General features: G+C 36.6%; 1 protein-coding gene across 2 annotated transcripts; it reads right to left on the bottom strand.

The window, feature by feature from the left end:
• Positions 1 to 2,062: 2,062 nt before the first annotated feature.
• Positions 2,063 to 17,026, bottom strand: LOC124168674. Of its 2 annotated transcripts, none has more exons than XM_046546942.1 (9): positions 16,879 to 17,026; positions 16,444 to 16,535; positions 15,434 to 16,183; positions 14,269 to 14,507; positions 13,843 to 14,140; positions 11,913 to 12,079; positions 10,343 to 10,674; positions 4,732 to 4,885; positions 2,063 to 2,230 (listed from the first exon to the last, which is right to left on the bottom strand). In XM_046546942.1, the coding sequence occupies exons 2-9, from the start codon at positions 16,526 to 16,528 to the stop codon at positions 2,165 to 2,167; spliced, it is 2,091 nt and encodes a 696-aa protein (XP_046402898.1). In that variant the 5' UTR covers positions 16,529 to 16,535; positions 16,879 to 17,026; the 3' UTR covers positions 2,063 to 2,164. The 2 variants fall into 2 exon arrangements, with proteins under 2 accessions (XP_046402898.1, XP_046402902.1); XM_046546946.1 differs by lacking the exon at positions 16,879 to 17,026 and adding an exon at positions 16,657 to 16,754.
• Positions 17,027 to 17,050: the final 24 nt, after the last annotated feature.

A 17,050-nucleotide genomic window follows, 5' to 3' on the forward strand; every position in this document is an offset into this window, starting at 1 on the left:
GCAGTGAAATGAGTATTACTGTACTGACCACAGTGGTCTTGACCTTCACTCATATGATGAAGAGCTGCTGCGAGGCTTAATTGTTGGCGGCCTCCCATCGCCAAGACACGGCATCTTCACAGGTTTAATGTATCATTTAGATGGTCTATCTTATGCAGGATAGACCCATACCACCTCAGAATGCCGCTGCTTTTTGTCCACGACTGTGTATTCAGCCAGTAAACTCACTTATATTGCAGCTAACCTCCATTTCTCGAGGTTTACCCACCATCCGCAACCCAGTGGACACATTTGGTGGCTTGAAGCTTAGCCGAAAGTGATTTGGATTAGAAGTGAATTTCAGGCAAAATATTTATGTGGGTGAACGTTTCTTTAGATTCCCAATGGGTTAAAAACTCCATTTCTCTTTGTGACTTTGTAATCCAGGAAAGAATTAAAGCTGGATTTATTAACCTACTAATAAATATATTTAAATATCTATCAGGTTTGAACTAAGCTTTCATAACTTGAAATAAAGAATTGCCTGTGGTAGATTAGCACTTAATATGTACGGAAAATCACTTAAATTACAGTTTTTGAGCTGCTGAGTCATGTCCAGTAGATATAAATGGTCTTTTTATAAACTATACTCTCTGCTCATTTTTACCTCATTAATCTAATTTCTGGTCATTAGTTGAATATTATTATGCAGGCATAGTATCCCTTGATATATTTTTAAGTCAAGAAATACCAAAGTTTGTGGTTTGCCTACTTCTTATCTCTTATTCATCCATACAAGACATTTTACTCCTAGAAGTCTTCCTTATCATTGTACATAATAAGGTTTTTTAATCCATCCAATCCACTCCACAGAGTTAAAGAATTTCCTGGAGCACATTACACTTATTCTCAAATATTCAGGTCAATTCCTAGAAACACTTTAAAATTTTGAGTATGTTTAGGCATGTATATTAGCGAAAATTGAAACTACACCATCTTTACACTCTATCTCATTGTCAGTCTAAAAGGTTTTTTGTTCATGGATCGGTCTATACTACAAGAATATATGCTGTACAAAGAGAGGAGACATAAACTTAATCCAGAAAGCCCTTTTTTTTATTTAAAACATGCCCATGATGACAGTACATCATCTATTCAGGACAGGAAAGGATAAATTTCATCTCTCTCTACCTAATGGAACTACATAATTGTAAGTCCTAAGAGCAAATGTGTGTTGAATAATTAGCAGCTTAATACTTTATTTATACTTTTAAGGATATGGCTTAGTCTATGAAGATACAAATATTCAACGTTTATGACCATAACTTACTTCATTAGCTACACAATTGGTGCAACCATAATTTTAGAACATTTTTTTGAATGTTAGACAGTGAGAAGAAATTATTTTATTGACTTCTTTGGTAAGGTAAAGAACTTGTGAAAGTTTCTGCCACAACAATAGCTAATTAAAATAAGTAATGACAAAAGATATAAATAAATGTTTGGTTCTTTCCCGGCGAACAGTAGACAAAAATTTCTTGGGTTTTGCAATGGGTCAGGTCATCCATATCTCCTTCCAACGTTTTGACAAGTAACTCATCCAATACCATTTCGTCCGTACCTTTGGGTATACATATGTATTTGCTTTCAACCATGGATTTTGGTATATGTACCCCAAGGAATGAATGAAATGGTATTAGATTCCTGAATCCCTGAAGAAAATGGGTAAGCTGCTTATCAAAACGTTGAAAGGAGACATGGAGGACCTGACATGGTACAAAATCTGAGAAATCTTTATGCAAATCATTAAGATTATAAATATTGTTAATAACAACTATGCAGTGTTTTGTTCCTTCATAAAAATAATTAATTTTATCTGTACACAAAGGGTTGAACCAGAAAAATACACAGACATATTCATAAAGTTAATATTTAGGATATTTAATTAATGAGTCTAATTAAAAGTGTAAAACACTACCAATAAGTAATGCATGAGAGTAAACTGTGTTCCTCAGTTTCTTATAAAGTGAATTAACTAACTCAAGCATCCATTAATGTATGCATAGGACACAAATCAAAGTAATTTAGGTAAAAATCTTCTTTATTAGATAAAAATGCATTACAGGTAGATAAAAAAGCTCCATCCAAACATAAAATATTGTTGAGGAATAAGTTAAGATTCTTCTCATTTAGGCAGCACGTTTTCTTTCATTTCTTTTGGAGTGAAATTTCTTCTAAATTTAGACACCAGCTGCAAAAAATACAATGAATTAAATTTATTTAATTTTAGAGAAGACCAACAGGATAATATACACAATGATCAACTAACTCAGAGAAAGCTCAATATTTCAATTGGTGGGTCATTGAGGTCTATAGAGAGCAGTATTGCCATCAACTATGCACTTCATCTATGTGGTCAGTGAAAAAAATATGTAGACTAATATCATGAAACAGCTTCTTTATTTAGGAGTTTTATGTTTGAGTGTACTTCAAAGTTCTCTCCTCCTCGAATGTTTATAAGTTCCCTTGTTGTATTTGCCTGATTTCTGGAATTGCCTCAAATCTTACTCCTTGTGCAGGTTGTGTGTATTTAGGAAACAAGATTAAGTTACAAAGAGTGAGGTTAGGTGAGTAGGGTGGTCAGGGAAGAACAGTGATTGAGTGCTTGGCCAAAAATTTACATTTTGTGATGGTTGATAACTATGGGCCCTATGGTCGTTCTTTGTCAGGCGTGGAACAAATTTTGCAGCATCAAGATCCTTTTTCAATATTTTGGTTATAATCTAGTATCGTTATCCAACTGATACTCCACAGTCTTCAGCAAGCTCAATGACAGTCAGTCACTGATATTGCTGAACGAGATTGTTAAATTTTTGTCTCGAGCTGCAAGTCTCGAGTTGATGTGGAAGGGAGTCATGGATGCTCATTATCATCAATTGCCTGATAGCCAGCTTTTAAATGTCTATACCACTTGAATCATGTTGCACGCTTCATAAAAATTGTTCCCGCAACTCGTTGTATGTGAAGTGAATGTTGTTCAAAACATTGCCAATTATGTATGCAGTTGCAATTTAATTTAATTTGTATATATATATATATATATTGATAAAAATGTATTTCAATGCGTGGAAACATTTTTATTGAGATAAGGAGAGCTAGGGTGTACCCAGGACCATAACTATGGGGGACAAGCCACGGTCATCTAAATTGTACCATTTTAGCATGGAAAAGGTGAATAAAACCAACATTTTAAGAAAATTATAACAACGCTTTATAAGTATTTTGAATTATTTGCTCCAAAAAAATTATATTTTAGTTGCATGTCTCACTCTTATAACATTTTTCATGGATTTCAAGAAAATTTGTGGAAAACTCGTTTCAATCGAGTCTGGTTTTTTCTTAAAGACTTGAGATTTTTGCTTTTAAATGGCAGCTGGAATTGTGCGTGGAAATGTGAGGGGAAACATGTGCGAGGAAAATTTGAATTCTGTCAAATAACTTGAAAGCTCAAAAAAAGTTTTCTAATCAGTTAAAATATTAAAATGTGTATGAAAATCTAAATAGCATTCCTTTGATCGTATATACCCAGAAAAAAATTGAATAATTACTTCGTTTTTTAGCAGGCAATTACAATTGCATTTGGATCCTAAAATATCTGAAGATCTGACACTTGGAAGTATTTCATTTACATCCGGATTTTTAAAAATCAGGATGCGTCTATCCCTACCAATAATGATAATTGCAATCACAAAACTGCATTGAAATCAGCTGACCCCAACTAGCATAACATCAACAAGTGGACTAAACAGTCTACATAAACATTTTGAACAGCCCTCATATTTGAGGATAATTGATTATTAAAACAGATTAAAGTTGACAAACTTGCGAAACTATACCTGAAAAGGACTATATGATTAAAAGTCAACTGTTTTAAACATATGTTTCCAGTCAAACTCTTCCCCATCATCAAGTTGGTATTTAATTTGGTATATCATGCTACACTAATCTAAATGCTGAAAGCTATGGTTACATACTGAACTGATTCTAGAATATTCAAGCTTTTGCTTTGTAAAAAACCAAAGAGAGTGAAAGTATATCTGGGATCAGAGGGAATCCATGGAAATATCTTAAGCGCATGATAAGGTGATAAATTAGATCAAAAAAGAGGATAGGGGAAAACATGAGAATTTTATGCTCAATGCTTAGTTTCAAACACAGCTGATGCACCAGCATTTAGGTAACCAATGCAAATTGCACTTTGGAGCAGGCAAGTTGCCAGTGTTCCACCAAAGACTGACAAAAAAAAAAGAGATAGAATTACTGTCCTTCAATTTACTTTCACACATCAGACAAAAGAGTGCTATGCCATTAGGCGGGAAATAAATTTCCATACAGGGCCAGAGGCACAAAAATAGTGGGGAAACTTTTCTTCCATAGCAATGTAAAGCCATGGTTCCCAGAAAGACTTCACAACTTTCTGATACTAAAGCTTGTATTCCAATGACTTTGATCGCTAGTTTTTCGATAACTCATCCAAAAAATTCTTGAGCAGGAATTAAACTGAATTTCTTTTATTATTTAAATTAAAAATTTAAATAAAAAAAGAAATAAATTCCGGAGCAGGAAAAATCAGGAATGCTGGTAACTCCTGATTTTTTGTAACAATCTTACTTCTCCAATTACTTGGTATTTGAGATAGTTGCATTCCAACATAATGGCAGTAGAGCAGCAACTTTCAGCTGCAAGACTTACCTTTTGAAGTGGACTGCTGTGTCTAGCTGGGGAATTCAGACAAGCTTCAGATAATGGGCGCACAGATGAGCTCAATGGCAATTTAGATGATGAATTTGACCGGCCCTTGCTCAACAAACTGGGCATCTGGGGTGAGTTATTTGCTTTCTTTGTGCTGTAAAATTTGTAAAATATATTTAAGAAGTTAATTGTAATATGTACTTGCAATAGGCAGGTTCTCAAAATTAGTAAAGCAGAATGGGGTTCATAACATACACCTTTCATAGCCGAAACCTTACTCAGTTGAGGCACAGGAAAAGGTATATATACAGTAAAACCTCTTTACATCGTAATGGAGGGGACCAAAATTTGGGCAATTTGATGTATGGAGGTTCACTATAGAGAGGTTTTAGTGGAAGGCACCATTTTTTCATATCCTTGGGAAATGAAAGGTGCTACTGTCTTTTTAATCATTAAATAACTATATTTAAACATATATGCATGCATAAGTGAACATATATTTACAGTTATACATTAGGAAAAGGATTACACAAAGGTAAAGTAACTAGTTAAAGAGGCCTTTTTAGAAAATAAATTAGTTATTGGTTTTGCTTAAAATTTTTTTCAAACTCTTTCGAAATAATGTTTTCAATTACATGAGCACTTTTTAATGTCATTTTCACTATAAATAAATCACCAGCTGTTTTCGTTAATGCCTTTTGACCTAAGAAATTATTCAATTTACTAATTGTGTTCGGAGGAAAGTACAATAGTTTTATATTTCTCAACATAATTTCTTCATCCTCGTATTTCACTGCCTGAGTGTTTTAATTGTGCAGCCTAGATAGACAGTTTCTTATGTTTTTCCTTGGTTGTTTAAAATAAATGTCAGGGTGAATGATGGCTTTCCAAAGGTCACTGCTACATCTTCCTTCTGCCAGCCCTCGTTGATGGCTAGAGAAATTGCTAATTATGTGGTAATGCCAAGTAGTCGCCTTCTTTTATTTCTCGAATCCATCATCAGCCTATGATTAATTAAGTAATTTTTATATTTTATGGGCAATAATTGAAAATACTCCTGATAATATCTTTGAGTCAGAACTGTCAGAACTGATTTATCATTCTTATAACATGTGACTAGTTAAAAACTATAAAAATATAAATAAACATGTGACTACTGCAAAAAATAGACAAGAAATTGAGCACAATTTTGAAAATTTCATTGAATTCTCTCTCTCCAAAATATAATGCAAGTAGTGTTCCGAAGAAAAAATCTGTCAGGGGCACACAAAAATGCTAGGTCTGCGAAAGGACGTGATTTCCCGGCGAGAATGCTGGGCGAACTACTTTAGAATGCGGCGGCGACGGTAAGAAATTTCATTGCCCTACCGCATATCAGTTAATTAGCTGTCTCCTTCACCTAACATTGTCGCGCATGGATTGATGTTCGTCAGTATTGCTAGAAATTGACATCCCGGACTCCCGATGGAAGAGTCAGATTTTGCGGCATAAATACGCAGGCAAGACATATGTCGCTAAGCGCAATAAATTATAAACTACGATCGTTCACGAAAGCATCGAAAAAATTATCAAGGCGGTAGTAAGAAAGTGCTACACTGGGAAATGTGGGAATGAAATAATTGCAAAATTGTATTCGATTTATTTCGAGTCGCAGTATATTCATGAAATATTTTCATTTTAGAAGCAGAAGTAGCAATGCGGTCGAGTAATTCTGTCTCCATGGATGGGAGTGAAGTTGGTTGAAATATTTTCGCCAGCAAGTGATTATAAGCTGTGCTGGTCGCCTCTTTTATTAACTGAACATTGTATGTAGGCACTTACAAGAAAATAAAGCCATAAGTAAATGAAAGCGATTGCTATCGCAAGATTTTGACCATGATTTGAGAGAAAACAATGTCCTCTGTCATCATCATCATTAACTACCACTTAATATGATTAGGAGAGTTGGATCCCTTTTTCTTATTTACTGTTAGGTATGCTCTCATATGGAACAAAATGGCCCAAACTAATGGTTAACGTGAAAATTATTAAAGGTGTATAAGAAAAAAATAAGCGTGAAATATTTATCGCTGATAATGTCATTCCATGTTCGTTATTGCGGCTGCATTGATGGTCTCTAGTTGTCTCGGTACGAAATGCGGAGGTAGTTAGGCCGTCTCGGGGGTGTCTCGTTGCTATGATATATAGAGGTTTTACGATATAAAGAGGTTCACTATAGAGAGGTTTGCCTATAAATTTACATGTAAAACTGACGGGACCAGAGGGTTGGTATGATGTATAGAGGTTTTCGATGTAGAGAGGTTCACTACATAGAGGTTTTACTGTACATAGATTGGTTCTAATATGACACAAGTATTTTTACATACTATAAGCCAAAAATTACAGGAAATAGGGTGGTTTCCTATTATTTTTTTATTGCCTTAATCGAAAGATTATTACTCCTGGAGTACACATTTCACACTTTTAGATTTTTAAATGATAATATCTATTTTTCGCAATTAAATGAAAAGTGAAAATTTTCAAGCGCGCGAAAATGCGACGCGTTAGTAGGAATGATGGGAAATCTCTCCGTACGTCGTATTTCTGGTTCCCCCTCCGCCCGGTGAGGTGACCTTGAGGCGAGGCTGAGCGCTGATACGTCGCAGGCTGCCAGCGGGTAGCCTAGTGCCCTGCCGCCTGGTAGCGCTTGGCTTAAATAAGGATTATTAATACCTTATCAAACGAGGAAAACTTTCGGACCTTAGCCAGTTTTAATAAGTGATTATTAAGACATGTTTCCCTGAGCTCTGCGCCTCATGCATGCATTGGTAACCTCAGACGATGTATAACTCCTATCTTCTCCTATAGAAACTAGGTCCCTGTGACGTCACGTGGAGTGGCATCGCATGGGCGCCAATCTGGCCCTTTTCAAATGAGGATAAAAATGGACCATTGCCATTCGTCTAAACCGGCATTTATAAAACGAAATAATTTGTACATTATGAATACACTAATGGTGGGTAACGAATCGCAATTATTGCCTTTTGTTTTCTTTGATGAAGGAAACTACCCTATTATAAGGCACTATCTCAAATTAAAAATCTTACTTAAGACAAGCATCATGGAATTGGCAAAATTTTTATAGATATTCATTAGGAAATACAGAAATTTAAATCTGTTGCAATACAAGATTAAATTTGAGATTCCAAAGATCATGAGAACTTAATTTTGAAATATATACACCCATGTCTCGTATAGCGCAATTTCGATTAGCGCAATTTCGATATAGCGCAAATTCGTTCCTCGGGGAAACATTGCAACGCAGTGTAGCCTAATCAAATATCTTAAACGCTCTCGTGATAAAACGTGAACTTGCGCTAAGTACACACGAAATTTCTATCATTTTACGCATATTAATATTGTTGCTTGGCTCAAATATTCATTTTTGTTTATTTATTAATCGAAATCCATTGCTGTGCAATGGCCAAAAGTATTACTCGTCATTGGGTCCAGATAGCCAGCCTACCGAAGTAATTTATCTCGTCTCCTTAACAGAATGATAATAAATAATTTAGATCGTTAATTAAGCGTGGGGCTAGTGGAAATGAGTTTTTTTCAGCAATACGATTTGAGACGTATTTTTGCCGTCGTAGGTTACCGTGCGATTGACTTCCAGGTAGTGTCTACCCTAAAGCCTTCAAGGTCATCGGTATTCACGGGGGAGAAATGGAGCGGTGGCAGAGTTGCGCATGAATAGCGTCAACATATAAGAGGGTCCGCTATAGAGTCTCAAACACAATAGCTAGTCGTTCCCTCCCCGCAGTCATAGACCCTCTGCGTCTCAAGAATACAGTTCAGCAGTAGAGGGTGATTTCGATAGAGCCATGCAGAGACAAAACCAAGAGAAAATGGCAAAAAATAGGAATGCGGGTAGAAAAATCAAGAATTTATCAAGAAAAGCAATAAACCTAGAAGAGAAATTGATGTAGGTCAATTGCTTTGAAAATGGAGAACGTCAAAGCGATATTGCGCGGAAGTTTGAACGCACGATGCCTTATTCTGCATAAAGACGAAGTTAAAACATCAGTGACCTCAGCCGCACCAACTTCAACCAAGCGGTCTACACATACGGAAAGTTCATAGTGAATCAGTACAAAAAGAAGAGAGTGGTAATCGCTCCGAGACATTTAGTGAAAGCTCCGGTTGGTTCCAGAATTTAAACGGCAAGCAGGTATTTTCAGTGCGGCGATATCAGGTGAATCTGCAAGTGTTGATAGCGCAGTCACCACAACATTTTCTGATGAACTCCAAGCTGTGATTGAAAGTGGCTCCTTTCCCCCTCAACTAGTTTTTAGTGTTCTCGTTCATTCATTTTCAGGGAAGGAAAACCTGGGTCAGGTTTCAAGGCAGTTAAAGACTGTTTCATGTAGCTGCTAATGACTCGGAGGACTTCAAATTAAAATGATTTATCATTCATAAACTCCGCTAGCTATGAAATGGCATTCAAAGTAGCATTTGCCTGTCATTTCGATGAGCGACAAAAGGGCCTGGGTGACACAATAGTTGTTTTTAGACTGGTTTGAAAAATCGTCAACTGCCGGCAGTGCATTACGAACCCCTGAGATAGCAGATGTTAGCCCACCCGCACGACAGGAGGGAATTTCAAAAGCACGTAAGAATATTTTTTAACGTGAATAAAAGTCTTCAAATGCCTGCATACTATCTTTAAAGATGTTTTAAACTATAAACATTTATATAAATAATGTTTTCTAAGGCTATTTATGGGAATATATATGTTTTAGAGGAAATTCAATACCCAAGATCTATGCTACCAGGAACGCATCCCTATCTTCCCACTGTTAAAACGCTCTTGTATAACGCAAATTCGTATAGCGCAAAGACCCCAAGGAACGCATCCCTTGCGCTATACGAGACATGGGTGTACTGGGTCATTCCACGTAAACTCAACCAAATTTTGGGGGGTCCCACGCCCACCATCTCAGATTTTGATTTAGTACTATAAATTGAAACTGAAATCATATGAATGCTGATATAACATCTAAATTTTAATATGTATTACACTAACTCATATGCATAAAGAATGACCTCTGCCTTATGACCAATCTGAAAATTCTCTAGTAGGCTGAATCACATTGTAAGGTTCATCACACCAACTACCTAATTATGTATGCATACATGCATGTACATAGAGAACTATTGATGGTTGTATGCATATGGTTGATAAAAAATGGTTGTATGCATTGCCATACATTGAATGTTGATTGCTATTGCATTTTTTACCTACCCACACATTATCTCTTGCAAATTTCAGTGAAAATTTCAGTTACTGTACTTTATATCAATTAGATTTTGTTTCCTATTAGCAAGAAAAAAATGGCAATAAAGAGGCATATTTTCCACTCATTTCCCCTCCCCTTCTTTTCTTTGGAATAATAAGAGATCCTATATTGGTAAGGGAAATTGGCAACTCTGATTGATCGGACCACTTTGTAACTGCTACTGTTTAATTATACTGTGCAAAACCAGTTGAATCCATCTGTGGTTGATTGGTAAATACATTTACACACAGCTCAATTAATTGGTCAGATAGAAAAACTATGTAATTCCTTACCTAGAGGTTGAACATAGACTCCCAGTGCTAATGGAACGACTAGGTGTCTTCATTACTGAAGGGCTGCTGGAAACTTTCCTTCTGAGCAAAGGAGAGGGGTAATGCTTGCTCCCTTTGGTAATTGGGACTGAATTCCCATTACCTTGTGATACAGCAGAAGATTTGGTGGAATGATTTGAATTGGCAGGGGAGCGTCTTGCTGACAATTCTCCTTTTACAATGCCATTCTGACTACCAAGAGATTTTGCTGAGCTTGATTGCCTTGCTGGTACTGACAGGGTCTCACCAGGTTTCTTTGTTGCACTGCTAAACATTCCCTCTCTTTTATTCATCTGTATTAAAAAAGAAGTAGAATAACAGTTAATTACATGCAATTTTCCTAGTGTAATTGAATTTATATACAGTCAATTCCCAACTATCCAGCTCCACATCTTCCTGTTTTTGGATTATCCCGACTATTTTCTCCTCCTGAACTAAATTTCGAAGAACATTCAGAGGGCAAAAATTGTGAAAGTCCACGATATATCTATTTATCCCAAGTAAATGTGTACATTAGGATGGATGAGGAAAATAGATTTTTTTCAAATCCATCTGGCCCAATGAAAAAAAGCTGTGGGTCTGATTAAAAATAAGGCCTAAGAAATTTGAGACCTCTAGGTGAACCCCTGACCCTTGCTTGAATGCTATTTATGGGGGGGAGGGTCAAAAATTAAAAAAATTAATATTTTATGGTCATTTCCTATAGATTTTGCCAAGTTACAGCCCTTCAAAACAAAAATTTCGCACATTTTGATGTATCTGCCACCGCTAAACCCTGAAATGCCAAAGTTGAGAGCATATCTGCAAAAAAATATTCCAATGCCCACACAGTGTCACGGATAGAAGAGTGGCAGGTCACTCTTGTCCCCTCCCCGCTTGCCTCTACCCCTCCCACGCCCCAAATACATACAGCAAAATTCATCTTCTGTGTGCTGCTAGGAGGCCACTCATCTATGATAATATAAATCGGCAGATGGTAGACGGTAAAAAAATGCATAGTGAGCAGACTTGTCCCTTTTTTTGGTGCCTCGTCAGCGTTCAGCAAATCGATGTTGCCAACTTTAAGAGTTGATGAAATCTTTTTGTATTGAGATCCGAGAATGCAGGCAAGGGACCTACGGCCCATGAAGTGGCCACTCAAGTGGCTGGAAAGGTGTTCAAACATTAACTCTTAGGCAACTCAATATAGTTTATAGCTTTTGGACAAATGATTGCGCTGTATTATATAATTTCATCTTGGATGGTCATTTTTTCTATCATTGCTGTGATTTTTTGTAACCCAATACGCTAGCTTCAGTTTTCCCTCTCATATCATGTCCTGTTGTTCAATATTTAAAAGTGAATCCATTCTCTTAGGGATTAAAATTAATGAAATGAATGGTATTTTCATATGTGTTTTAACATATATCTGTATGTTACTTCAGAGCATTGCAGAGCCTCTATTCTCCTAAGAGATCTAAGTATATGTTGGTGGTATGATAAAATATTAGCATCACATAAATGTATTAACCATTGCAATAGTAAAACATACCTTTCTTCCATTAGGCTTTTTCTGACTAGAACTATTATTAATATTGTTCTTATTCACACTGCTGCTATTATCAGGTATGCATGGCTTAGGAGTTGAGGACATTCTTCTCATAAGATTAACTCCTTCTAATGGTGAATTTACGGCAAGCATGTGAGGTGTCCCTACATCTAGAAGAAAAAACCAATGATTATTAAGAAATCTTTGGGAGTAACTTCAGAATGGTTAAGGTAAATAAGGCAATGCATTTACACAAAAACTTCATTCCTCCATGGAAATTTTGACTGATATAAAAATCTGTTCGTAATAGCCCGTCAAAGGTGCATTGATGGCATTAATTTGCACCAATTACTTCAATTTCTCAACTACTTTACAATGATACAGATGAGAATACTGGCACACTTCCAAGCACATTGTTAATCAGCAATGAGTTTTAATACTTCCATAAGAGTTTCCTACACAAACCAAGTAAAAAACCAGGAAGACTGGCATGGAAGCTGCAACCATGGGTCACACCCCTGGAGGTCCCATATTATATTTATTCCTAAGTCCATGAAAATTTAAAAATTTGATGTCAGTCACAAAGGGATTGTACTCAATGGTGTACTTCATATTTAGAGTCTCATCACCTGACATCAATGTCCACCCTCCAAACTCTCATTATCCTCTCCCATTTTGATCCATTATGTCATAACAGCCCATTCAAAAAAATCTGTGCAGTGACTGCACTAAATCTGCACTTTAACTGTACTAATGCTCTAACTGCACTGTGACAGGGCTGGATAACATGACTGAAACTGTACTGTGGCTCTAACTGGTCTGCGATAGGGCTGGATTGTTACTTTCACCAGTCATTGACGGGAAAAAACAGGTTGATTTACAATTTAATTCAGAGAAATATAACTCAGTGTCTATTTACACGCCGTTGCAGATTTCTCAAGACATTGATGGTCCAAGAAACAGAAAAACCACGTGAAAAAGTAGCATTTACTGTACCAACACTGAAAAAGTGCATATAACTGAGCACTAGCCTGCTCCTATCCCCAAAAAAGCTTAAATTTAATTGTGAGACCTAGCAATGGATGTGCAATCCCTGTTGTGCTCTAAGCACTACTTTTATCATCACCATGGAAAGCAGCCACCCTGATTTTTTTATTAGCTCAGGTATTATGTATCCAACTTAAGGAGAAAAAGGGAGACTCCTAAAAACTAATGATAGGTTACACGTGGAGGGACCAAAATAAGCAATATAATAGCTGCAAAGTGCCTATTTTATTACTAATGAACAATGGGTCAACAGAAGACCAGAGCCTGGCATGAGGAAGGACATTTCTTAATCCCAGAATATAATTAATCTTATTTCTAGCTATCCCACAAGAAGAATCATATTTAATATTTGGGAAAATACCTTTGAAAGGAAATTTACATTTGTATAGACAAGATTGCCAGCACAAGGAGAGGTTAATGAATACAAACAACTATAATTGTACAGAAAGTGAGGAGAGCAAAAAAATCAATGAAACAATAACTAAATTTGATGATTGGTTTCTGGGTTTATTCCATGTTGACTCATACTTAGCAGACAACAGTTTCGGATGCATTCCAGCTCCCATCTTCGGGTCCAAAAATAAAAACCCGAAGACCCGAGGTTTTTGGACCCAAAGATGAGATCTGGAACGAACCCGAAACTGTTGTCTGCCAAAAATGAGTCAACGTGGAATTAGCCCAGTAACCAATCATCAAATTAATCACCACGGAATAATGCCTCCATAATGATCACAAATAAAGTTTCTGCACAGACCCTTATCCACCTGTACAGAGATTTGTGGATATACCTGAATCTAAAAAAATTCTTTATGATATCCAATAAGCAGCTCATATTAGTTACTACTATAGACAATTTAGTCAAGTGATATATCATTACGATGCTTACCATGTGACTTCCCACGATCTCTAGCAGTTGATGGAGTGGCAACTTCATTCATGATAAGATGATTAAGTGGCATGAGGGCTTTCATCGGACCAGGTTTTGCTGATTGAACAGAGGAACAGGACGATGCCCTCAATTTCAGAGGAAAATTACTTAGCTGATTCCCGATCAAACTATGAGCTTTTAACTTCAAATTTTCCACACTACCAATCGAAAGAGGAGATGGCGTAAATGCTGATATATTGGAGGAGCAATCAAAACTATCACAAACTGATCCTTGAGATGCAATATCACTAAAAGCCTGAAAAAAGAAAAAAGGGCTATTAGTTCTAATTTACTTCAGGGGTCAACATTACTTGGGTAAACAAATTTTTTGAAATTAAAAAGGGCAATCAAATGTGTACATTAGTGAAAAATTAATTTACTAACCACGCTGCCTTTTCTAAACTTTTCATTCCTAGCTTCTTCTTCCATATTATCAATTATGCTTTCATAAGAAAATCTATGCCATGTACTTCCCTTCGGCTCTAAGCAACTTGATCGGCTGCTTTCAGATCCTAAAACATCATCTGCAATGTCTAGACAATCAGCATCGTCTTTGAGGTCGGGACAGTCATCAACAATACTTCCATCCTCATCTTCAATACTATCCATTGTAGTACTAGATGCTGATGAATGAAAGCAGACATATGTTAACAATAACAAATAAATTACTTACCAACCCATTACCTACCACCTGAAGTTTCCATAAACATTAAAATTATATTCTCTCTATTTATACATACGAAAACCATAAATATGCAAATAGAAATAGACTTGGTGCTCGTCTCTGACACAGTCAACCCCCGATTCAACCAAATCTATCCTGACTAATGGTACATATATACACTATGGCAAGCCAAAATGGCTAGCTTTGGCATACAGTCTTGACTTAACTGTCTTAAATGAGTGGTCGGCAAGGTTGGCTGTAATCGACACAAACCCAGAATGAACTCTGCATCGAATTCTTTTAACATACTTAAGAACCACTGCATACACATCCACCAACATAATAGACACTACAATCTATTATGTTCAACTAATTCAGGTGTGACATAGTGGAAGATTGACATATTGAAATGGGAGTTAGTTGAATATTTCCATAATAATTTACTGCATATGATGTATTTTGGCTCAGAGAGCCATCATTTAGGCATGTCTTGTACCAGTTGATAGTTCTGTGAGCCGAAACGTGTTGTACGCATTTAATTGTTGTGGAAAAGTGCAACCACCGTTCATTTCAATAAATCTATTATTGTAATAATATGGACCAAACACTGACTAGCAAATAGAGAAAAAAATAAAATGCTGTAGTCCAAAAATTCTTACCCACCCATCCTACTTAAGAGACATGCAAAGGTAACAGAGATTAATTTTGATTTCAACTATGGAATTGTCATTGGTGAGTCAAACCATAAGAAGAATGAGGACCATAAGAATAACTTTCCAACTACATAGAAATAAGTATATTTCATCACATATTTAAATTATTAGCCGAGAAGAAATTATAAAAATATGATAGCATAAATGGAGGACCACTAAGAGAAAAAAATACCTGCAACGCCCATCTTCTTAAAAATCTTTGCAAGTTCCTGAGCCTCTTCAAAAACAGAATCATTTGGTGTTGGTAAGGAGACTGATTCTTCAGAGACTGAACCCATAAATCCCTGGTTAAGAGCGTCATTGCTGTTCATATCTTCACTGCCAATACTTGACAGGGAAGGAAGTAGCACTTGAACAGTTGGTGTTGGTTGTACACTATGAGGGGTCTTGGAAAGTTCCAGCTGTTTCTTTCCCAAAGTGTCAATGTCAAACATGTCATCAGGTAATACAGATTCTGTTACCTGAACTTCAACGAGATCCCCTACAGGAACATTCTCAACATGAATGACTTCTCCCATGGTTGTCAGATTGTTTCGCTTAGGGGTCCAACCAAAAGGGGATAATAAATTTGCAGGCTCATCATCCAAAAGACTCGCTGTAGCTAGAGATGCTGTGCTTTTAAGTTTGGGAGTAGAGAACGGAAAAAGTAATCGAGAGGAATAATGTTGGTCGAGGTTGACACCTTGCTGCTTCCTAGCAACAGCTGGACTACCTGGCAGAGGTAATATGCCCAAACTATTTAAATCAGACAATGAGTCCACACTATGAGATTTGACTTTCATTACGGAAGGTCTTTCATTCTTTGAATCGATGCATGTTGCGCTCACTTCTTTCACGATATCTGTAGCTAGGCAATTGCTCGGAACTGCATTCCCCGGAAGATTTATACTCGAAGTCGAATTGGTGATTATATCAGTAAATCCTGCAATACGGAGAAAGGAAAGTATTAAATCATAACTTGAAACCATAAATAATAAACTGAAAAAATACTTTAAAAGCAATCAACTATGAAACTTCCGACACGAAGTGAAAAATGAACTGTCCTCGTTTCGGCTTTTGCACGAAACTATCGATTCTACCTGGAAATGAATACTTTCCGAGGACTAGGGAGAAGTTTCTCTATTTTCCCCAGGGTGTACCGAAACATTCAGGAAATTGGGGCATTTCTAAACGAAAACTCACCTATGAGCGCATTGTCAGAATCCATGTCGATTGTTCTAGGAGACGTGCCTAGATCGATTAAGAGTTGGTTATCCATCATCGACATGTTTATCCTGAAAAGCAATAGCAGCTGTATTGAGTCCATTTTAGCTTTATTTACATACTAATGCACAGGACATGGAGAACGTAGGTCCCTTTACAAGTTCCGAGTTTGAATCTCACACACCCACTTACTCTCTGTGTTGTCACTGAATTACGACTGAGAATAAACCGCAAAAGCATAACGAACACTAAAGAAAGTGAGAGGATATTAAGGGATCAAGAATAGTCGGGAGGAGTAAGGAAGTAAACGAATATTATGTCCAGTAAAATGGTCCCTTTAAAATAACGGTCGCCTCTTTCATTTCAGATAAGTTTCCCACATCTTTATACCAAATTAAGAGGTTAAAAACCTACCTTTCACACAGCCCAAGAATTATGCGCCTTAACACGGTTTTAAGTCAAGCATAAAATCGTGAGTACTAACACATTCCAACAACATAACCCTCATCCACTAAATACCAATTTGAACTCACGGATATACATCAAACAGCATCAAACCAATCAAAAAATTTTCTCGTCCCCTTCC

This window comes from Ischnura elegans, chromosome 1 (assembly GCF_921293095.1).
Source record: "Ischnura elegans chromosome 1, ioIscEleg1.1, whole genome shotgun sequence".
In the NCBI taxonomy this organism is placed as follows: Eukaryota; Metazoa; Arthropoda; class Insecta; order Odonata; family Coenagrionidae; genus Ischnura; species Ischnura elegans.